Below are 9,521 nucleotides of genomic sequence, written 5' to 3' on the forward strand. Positions count from 1 at the left end.
CTAAAGAAAGGTGGGGGGGGGGTTAAAATATTTACAGTATAAGATCACTGAAAGCGTACATTTTGGGAACTTTTTTTATTTTACCTTGATTAATATTTACAGAGATATATAGAAGATTACAACCTTCCAAAACTATTTCCCCCATTTCTTTGCTTTGTTCTTAGATGGTTTTCTTACTTTTTATGATTAACTTAGATGTTTGTTTTTCTTAGTGCGACAAGGTTGTTTTTTTCCCAGTATTGAAAAAAATAATAATGAATGCCTTTGGGAAATGATTGGCCCCCCACTGGGATTGATTACCAACAAAGTAATTGATCAGAAAAGTATATAAAAAGGTGACGTGAGAAGTCATCAGACGTAACGCTCAGCTGAACCTCTCCGGAGTATGGGCATACATGGAGGACACCAACATACTCAGGAAGATGATCATTATAATACAAATCTTTATATTCCCAGGATAAATAGTGAGGAGAACAGTGCCAAGGTACAGTAAATATTCTGCTAATGTCACTGTATGAAGGATGGCTTTTACACACAGATTCCAAAAGATCAAAACTGCTCTATATAGTGGGAGAAATAACAATACCAGTACTGGTGTATATATGTGTGTATAATATCTATCTATCTATCTATCTATCTATCTATCTATCTATCTATCTATCTATCTATCTATATATATATATATATATATCTACAGTATATACGGATATTGTCAAATGTGGTGATTGTTATAATTTCTATGTATTGTGCCCTCCACTCAGCTGTCAGTAATGGCAGCCCAGCTCTAGACTGACTCTGACTGCTAATGTAATGACACACACAGCATTCTTCTCCATTGACCTCCATTGTACCTGTTCACTGATCTACCAATGTAACAACCCACACAGCATATTTCTCTACTGACCACCACCAATCTAACAGCACACACAGCATTCTTCTCCACTGACTGCCATTTTATCAATTCCTTAACCACGACCAATGTAATAGCAAACATTTGTCTCCACTGACTGCCATAGTACTGACCGCAAACCAATCTAACAGCACAACATTAGTCTCCGCTGACCGCCACTGTGCTGATTCACTTCTTTAGATACTGCTGCCAATGTAACAGCACACACACCATTCTTTGCTATACTACCCTTACACTTGATTTCTAGGCCATCTCAGACTACCATTGTAACAGCAAATTCTCCTCCAATGACTGCCACATAACAGTACACAAAGCACTCTTCTCTACTGATTGCTGTCAATGTAACAACACACACAACATTCTTCTCACTGTAAAAAATCCTTTCTTTGCTGCCAATGTAACAGCACACACAGAATACTTCTCTACTGACTGCCATTGTACCGCCAACCAACAACATACTTCTCCACGAACTGCCACTGTACTGCCAATGTAATGGCTCACACAGCATACTTCTCTATTAACTACCACTGTACTGTCAATGTAATGGCACACAACATTCTTCCCCACTAACTGCCACTGTACTGCCAATGTAATGGCTCACACAGCATTCTTCTCCACTAACTACCACTGTACTGTCAATGTAATGGCACACACAACACTCTTATCTGCTAACTGCCACTGTATTGTCAATGTAATGGCTCAAACAGCATTCTTCTCCACTAACTGCCACTGTACTGTCAATGTAATGGCTCTCACAACATTCTTCCCCACTAACTGCCACTGTACTGCCAATGTAATGGCTCACACAGCATTCTTCTCCACTAACTACCACTGTACTGTCAATGTAATGGCACACACAACACTCTTATCTGCTAACTGCCACTGTATTGTCAATGTAATGGCTCAAACAGCATTCTTCACCAATGTACTGCCAATGTAATGGCTCACACAGTATTCTTCTCCACTAACTACCACTGTATTGCCAATGTAATGGCTCACACAGCATTCTTCTCCACTAACTGCCACTGTACTGTCAATGTAATGGCTCACACAGTATTCTTCTCCACTAACTACCACTGTACTGTCAATGTAAGGGCACACACAACATTCTTATCTGCTAACTGCCACTGTATTGCCAATGTAATGGCTCACACAGCATTCTTCACCACTGTACTGCCAATGTAATGGCTCACACAGTATTCTTCTCCACTAACTACCACTGTACTGTCAATGTAATGGCCCACACAACATTCTTATCTGCTAACTGCAACTGTATTGCCAATGTAATGGCTCACACAGCATTCTTCACCACTGTACTGCCAATGTAATGGCTCACACAGCATTCTTCTCCACTAACTACCACTGTACTGTCAATGTAATGGCCCACACAACATTCTTATCTGCTAACTGCAACTGTATTGCCAATGTAATGGCTCACACAGCATTCTTCACCACTGTACTGCCAATGTAATGGCTCACACAGTATTATTCTCCACTAACTACCACTGTACTGCCAGTGTAATGGCTCACATAGCATTCTTCACCACTGTACTGCCAATGTAATGGCTCACACAGTATTATTCTCCACTAACTACCACTGTACTGCCAGTGTAATGGCTCACATAGCATTCTTCACCACTGTACTGCCAATGTAATGGCTCACACGGTATTATTCTCCACTAACTACCACTGTACTGCCAATGTAATGGCTCACATAGCATTCTTCACCACTGTACTGCCAATGTAATGGCTCACACAGTATTCTTCTCCACTAACTACCACTGTACTGCCAATGTAATGGCACACACAACATTAGTCACCACTATCTACCACTGTATTGCCAATGTAATGACACATACAGCATTCTTCTTCACTAACTACCACTGTACTGCCAATGTAATGCCTAACACAATGTTTGTCTCCACTAACTACCCCTGCACTGCCAATGTAATGGGTCACATAGCATTCTTCTCCACTAACTTCCACTGTACTATTTCACTCCTCCACTGACTTCTTCCAATGTAACAGCACGCACAGTATACATCTCTGCTGACCACCACTGTACAGATTGACTTCTTCACTGACTGCTGTCAATATACCGTATTTATCGGCGTATAACACGCACTTTTTCCCCCTTAAAATCGGGGGGAAAGTCGTGGGTGCGTGTTATACGCCGATCTCCACTGTCTGTGAGTCGAAAATACAGAGCGCCACCGAACAAGACAGAGCCGACTGCTCGGCTCGGCTCGCAGTCTTGCCTCCCTGCTGTTTCTGGAGCGAGCGCTGCCGAAAAAGACCGAGCCAACTGTACTGTGTACTTGGCTCGGCTCCGCTTGCAGCCCCACACATACTGGTTTCTGTAAGGGGCGTGCATTGGCGTGCACTCGGAGCTGAAAGAGTTCAGCTGCGCAGGCCTAACACTATGGAAGCCCCAGACTTCTGTAAGAGCCCTGCATTGGCATGCCCCAGGCTTCTGTTAGGACTGCTCATGCAGTGCCCATTATCAATCACACCACCCTGCCCCGGCGGTGCATGCGCATTGCTTTCCATGTCCTTTTTGGGTGGCTGGGCCTATATTAAGGTAGGGGCCTGGAGCTGCAGCTCCAATAGCCCCTACGTTAATCCAGCCCTGAATAGCCCTCTCTCCAGTCCCCAGGATGCTGCGATGACCTTTTACTTTAGAAGGGGGCTCCCTCTGTCTCTTCCTATAAACCTCCAGTGATTAGTGGTGAGTGAGTGGACGCTCCGGTCTCAACGTGGCAGCAGTGCAGGAGCTGTGATGAGGGTGGTACTGCACTGTCCCCCGGGTGTCCTCACTTCTGGTCTCAAGCTTTGATCCCCAGTGGTATGGTCTTAGTCTTTTTAGGTTCATATACAGTATCTCACAAAAGTGAGTACATCCCTCACATTTTTGTAAATATATTATTATATATTTTCATGTGACAACACAGAAGAAATGGCACTTTGCTACAATGTAAAGTAGTGAGTGTACAGCTTGTATAACAGTGTAAATTTGCTGTCCCCTCAAAATAACTCAACACACAGCCATTAATGTCTAAACCACTGGCAACAAAAGTGAGTACACCCCTAAGTGAAAATTGTGCGAATTGGGGCCAAAATGCCAATATTTTGTGTGGCCACCATTTTTTCCCAACTATGGCTTAACCCTCTTGGGCATGGAGTTCACCAGAGCTTCACAGTTTGCCACTGGAGTCCTCTTCCCCTCCTCCATGACGACATCACACAGCTGGTGGATGTTAGAGACCTTGCGCTCCTCCACCTTCCATTTGAGGATGCCCCACAGATGCTCAATAGGGTTTAGGTCTGGAGACATGCTTGGCCAGTCCATCACCTTTACCCTCAGCTTCTTTGGCAAGCCAGTGGTCTTCTTGGAGGTGTGTCTGGGGTCGTTATAATGTTGGAATACCACCCTGTGGCCCAGTCTCCAAAGGGAGGGGATCATGCTCTGCTTCAGTGTGTCACAGTACATGTTGGCATTCATGGTTCCCTCAATGATCTGTAGCTCCCCAGTGCCGGCAGAACTCATGCAGCCCCCAGACCATGACACCCCCACCACCATGCTTGACTGTAGTCAAGGTACACTTGTCTTTGTACTCCTCACCTGTTTGCCGCCACACACGCTTGTCATCATCTGAACCAAATTTGTTTATCTTGGTCTCATCAGACCACAGGACATGGTTCCAGAAATCTATGTCTTCAATCTGCTTGTCTACAGCAAACTGTTTGCAGGCTTTCCTGTGCATTATCTAGAAGAGGCTTGCTTCTGGGACGACAGCCATGCAGACCAATTTGATGCAGTGTGCGACGTATGGTCTGAGCACTGACAGGCTGACCCGCCACCCCTTCAACCTCTGCAGCAATGCTGGCAGCACTCATATGTCTATTTCCCAAAGACAACCTCTGGATATGACGCACTTCTTTGGTTGACCATGGCGAGGCCTATTCTGCGTGGAACCTGTCCTGTTAAACTACTGCATGGCCTTGTCCTCTGTGCTGCAGCTCAGTTTCAGGATCTTGGCAATCTTCTTATAGCCTAGGCAATCTTTAGGTAGAGCAACAATTCTTTTTTTTTCAGATCCTCACAGAGTTCTTTGTCATGAGGTGCCATGTTGAACTTCCAGTGACCAGTGTCAGAGAATGAGAGTGATAACACCAAATTTAACACACCTCCCCATTCACACCTAAAACCTTGCAATACTAACGAGTCACATGACATTGAGGAGGGAAAATGGCATTGACATTGGGGAGGGAAATTGACCATGGCGAGGCCTATTCTGCGTGGAACCTGTCCTGTTAAACGACTGCATGGCCATCTTTATATAGAGCAACAATTCTTTTTTTTTTCCAGATCCTCAGAGAGTTCTTTGTCCTGAGGAGCCATGTTGAACTTCCAGTGACCAGTATGAGAGAATGAGAGTGATAACACCAAATTTAACACACCTCCCCATTCACACCTAAAACCTTGTAATACTAACGAGTCACATGACGTCGGAGAGGGAAAATGGCTAATTGGGCCCAAATTGGACATTTTTACTTAGGGGTGTACTCACTTGTGTTGCCAGCGGTTTAGACATTAATGGCTATGTGTTGAGTTATTTTGAGGGGACATCAAATTTACACTGTTATACAAGCTGTACACTCACTACTTTACATTGTAGACAAGTGTAATTTCTTCAGTGTTGTCACATGAAAAAAAAGATTTACAAAAATATAAGGGGTGTACTCACTTTTGTGAGATACTGTACATGCTGGGTGCTTACATATCATGCCGGGTGCTAAAATATTAACCATCACTTTTTCACAGGTGTCACGTCAAAGGAATGAAACAATTGTTGTAGAAGTCCTGATTGTTGGGTTTGATGGGTTTGATGAATACAGAATTCCACTTTTCCTTCTACTATTGATCATCTACACCGTTACCTGCATTGAGAACCTTCTGATCATCTCTCTAATATGGAAGAGCCCTCATCTCCACTCCCCCATGTACTTCCTGATCAGCAATTTACTTCTTTGCGAGTTTGTTGGAACCACAAGCATTGAACCGTCGGTGCTGCAAAACATCCTAGGGGGAAGAAGCGTTGTTCCTTATGTTGATTGTGTCATACAGATAAATATAGTGAACGCTGTTTTAGTCTTTGAGACTTTTCTGCTGACGCTGATGTCCTATGACCGATATTTGGCGATCTGTCATCCATTGAGATATGCTGCCCTCATGCACAATAGACTGTGCCTGTACCTTGTCATCGGCTTTTGGTTGTTTTCAGCTGTAGTTGTAGCCATTTGTTTTTACTTCTTTATGCTTCTAAAATTTTGTGCCCCTGTTGTCGTCTATTATTTTTTTTGTGAATTCACCGCATTCTCTATTCCGGTGTGTGTTATGTCAGACACAACACCCCTTTACGTATACGGATGGGTGATAAGTTATCTGCTTAATCTACCTTTTGGGTTTATTGTCTTGTCCTACATACTGATCATAATCTCCATCCTCCGGATAAAGTCATCCACCGGGAGACGGAAAGCCTTCTCCACATGCAGCTCCCATCTCCTAGTGGTGTCTTTATATTTCGGAATACCATTTGCTTCATATGCACTGACACTGACTATGACACTGAGTGACAGTGTGTATACCGCACTCTCCTTTATATACTATTTGGTGCTTCCCATGTTAAACCCCATAATTTACACTTTAAGGAATCAGGACATTCATAAAGCTTTAAAGACATCAGTGACTGACATGAAAGAATATTGCGCTGTTAAAGGACATTCAAGATAAGGAGAATTATGGGGGTGAATGTTGGCTTTTTGAAGTTTCCCGTGGACTAGCATTGTGGGTCTTCAAGTTGGATATTGAGTTCCATTGCCACTTTTGATGCAGCAGTTCTGTGGCGTTTGACCACAATCATTGGATCAAAGTTAGAATGGATGTTTGCGTTCTTCTTAAGTTATTATTTGTTGTTTGATTAATTACTTCCATACACTGCGGTAACTACAGGGGTCACAATTGTGACCCGGCCCCATGCTCCAGGGGGTCTGTGATGCTCCCCTGTAGGCTTGGATAGGAGGGGTGGCTGGGGCGGCATATAGAGGATCTCAGTGGCGCCTGGTGCCTACTATTTTTTGTAGGGGGGCGACACAACCAACACAACTACCCCAGTTGCCGTGGTCACACCACAGCACCACCCTGCATGGGGGAGATATGGACACAGCCAGCGGCGATCACCCCACAGCATCCCCTGCCCCATACACTGACACATCCAGAAGGCAGTAGTGATCACCCCGCAGCACCCACTGGCGGGAGACACAGCCAGCAGCGATCACCTTACCTGCTAGTGGAGGAATGGAGGAGGAGACGGGCCACTCCAGGGAGGACACAGGCCTTCTCCTTTCCGGCCGCTTGGAACCCAGAAGTGTATCCTGAGACACAATTGGCCAGGGAGTCATAAGACTCCTTGGCCAATAGGTGCTTCCTGATTGGCCGGGAGGAGAATGTGGGAGAATAGCGAATATTCATTCGCTAGTGTCACACAACTGGGTGGGATCAGGGCGCACTCTCTGCGCCTCGAGCCCAGCCTATTTTGAAGTCTATTAGAGCCTCTGGTTCTAATCAGGTGCTTCAAAATGCTTCAAAATACACACCCTCCGCCTATCCCTGCAATTGTAATTCATGCGTCCGACGTCCTAAAGGGGCCGGGCACATGGATAGGGAGGGTGACGGCGGTTCTAGGGGGGGCCACTGGAACTGATGCCCTCCATTTTCCTCCTGCAGCCTCTGAAAGCCTACTTCTCCTCTTCTCCCTCCTGCAGGCATTCAATGGTTTGCAGGAGAAAAGGGGAGAGTATGATTCCCCTGTATGCTGCGCCCCAGCTCCCCTGCTATCCACATTCCTCTTCTTTCTGTGTCTCCCCCACCCTCATCCCCCACAGACTGTCTCCCCACCCCCCACCCCCCTTTTCCATGGTTGCTAGTGTTCAGCAATCTGTCATTCAAAATCTGGCCCCTATTCTTCTTCCCCCCATGGAGTCTTCCCATGCTTGGTGAAAACTGGTTCTCCTGGAGTCTTGCCATGTTTAACTTCAGCCCCTGAATGATTTACCGCCTTAATGACCAGGCCATTTTTGCGATTCGGCACCGCGTCGCTTTAACTGACAATTGCGCGGTCGTGCCACAATGTACACAAACAAAACTGATGTCCTTTTTTTCCCACAAATAGCGGTTTTTACTTTTTGCACAATTTTTTTTTTTAACTTTTTGCTATAATAAATACCCAAAAATATAAATAAAAAAAAAACAAATTTCTCCATTAGTTTAGGCCAATATGTATTCTACATATTTTTCGTAAAAAAATTGCAATAAGTGTATATTGATCGCTTTGCGCAAAAGTTATAGTGTCTACAAAATAGGGGATATATTTATGGCATTTTTATTATAATCTTTTTTTTTTTTACTAGGAATGGCGGTGATGAGCAATTTTTAGCGGGACTGCGGCATTGCAGTGGACAGAAAAGACACGTTTGACACTTTTTTGTGGACCAGTGACATTTATACAGTGATCAGAGCTAAAAATAGCCACTACTAACTGAATAAATGACACTAATAGGGAAGGGGTTAAGGGGTTAAGTGTTCCCTAGGGAGGTGTTTCTAACTGTTGGGGGAGTGTACTGACAGGGAGTAGAGAGAGATCGCTGTTCCTGATCACAAGGAACAGACTATCTCTCTCTACTCCCATGTAAGAATGGGAATCTGTCTATTTACATTGACAGATGCTCATTCTGGCTCTTTGTGGAGCAATCTCAGGTGGCTGGCGGACATCATGGCCGCCAGCTATGCGCATCCGCTCCGGCAGTGTGCACACCTGCTATTGCTCTTAAAGCGCCCAATGTACAGCTACAGCGATTAGCGCAGCCATGCCAACCTGCGGCAGTATAATGACGGCGGCTGGTCAGCAAGTAGTGACTGGTTCTCCTGGAGTCGTGCCATGCTTTCTGGTGACTGGTGCTCTTGGAGTCTTGCCATGCTTGGTGGAGGCTGGTTCTCCTGGAGTCTTGAAATGCTTGATGAAGACTGGTGCTCTTGGGGTCTTGCCATGCTTGGTGGAAACTGATGATCTTGGCTCTTGCCATTCTTGTTGCAGACTGGTGCTCTTGGATTCTTGCCATACTTGGTGGAGATTATAGCTCTTGGAGTCTTGTCATGCTTGCTAGAGACTGGTGTGTTTGAAGTCTTGCCATGCTTAGTGGAGACTGGTACTCTTGCTGTCTTGCCAAGCTTGGTGGAGACTGGTGCTCTCGGAGTCTTGCCATGCTTAGTGGAGACTGGTACTCTTGCAGTCTTGCCAAGCTTGGTGGAGACTGGTGCTCTCGGAGTCTTGCCATGCTTAGTGGAGACTGGTGCTCTGAGTCTTGCCATGCTTAGTGGAGACTGGTACTCTTGCTGTCTTGCCAAGCTTGGTGGAGACTGGTGCTCTCGGAGTCTTGCCATGCTTAGTGGAGACTGGTACTCTTGCAGTCTTGCCAAGCTTGGTGGAGACTGGTGCTCTCGGGGTCTTGCCATGCTTAGTGGAGACTGGTGCTCTCTGAGTCTTGCCATGCT

At 45.3% G+C, this 9,521-nt stretch overlaps 1 protein-coding gene across 1 annotated transcript; it reads left to right on the top strand.

Moving 5' to 3' along the window:
- The first annotated feature begins 380 nt into the window (after window positions 1–380).
- Window positions 381–9,319, top strand: LOC143995861 (olfactory receptor 10A7-like). The gene is made up of 2 exons (XM_077490589.1): window positions 381–484; window positions 5,736–9,319. Exons 1-2 carry the CDS (start codon window positions 386–388, stop codon window positions 6,702–6,704), a joined length of 1,068 nt encoding a protein of 355 aa, XP_077346715.1. The 5' UTR covers window positions 381–385; the 3' UTR covers window positions 6,705–9,319.
- The last annotated feature ends 202 nt before the right edge of the window (window positions 9,320–9,521 follow it).

Source organism: Lithobates pipiens, unplaced genomic scaffold, assembly GCF_037356315.1.
Source record: "Lithobates pipiens isolate NorthernLeopardFrog02 unplaced genomic scaffold, aLitPip1_a1.2 Scaffold_19, whole genome shotgun sequence".
In the NCBI taxonomy this organism is placed as follows: Eukaryota; Metazoa; Chordata; class Amphibia; order Anura; family Ranidae; genus Lithobates; species Lithobates pipiens.

Excerpts from the sequence above, each read along its gene's own strand:
- LOC143995861 (XM_077490589.1), top strand. The coding sequence starts at position 386 with ATGGGCATACATGGAGGACACCAACATACTCAGGAAGATGATCATTAT. Across the intron at positions 485-5,735 it reads GTGAGGAGAACAGTGCCAAG|GTGTCACGTCAAAGGAATGA; the intron begins GTACAGTAAATA and ends ACTTTTTCACAG.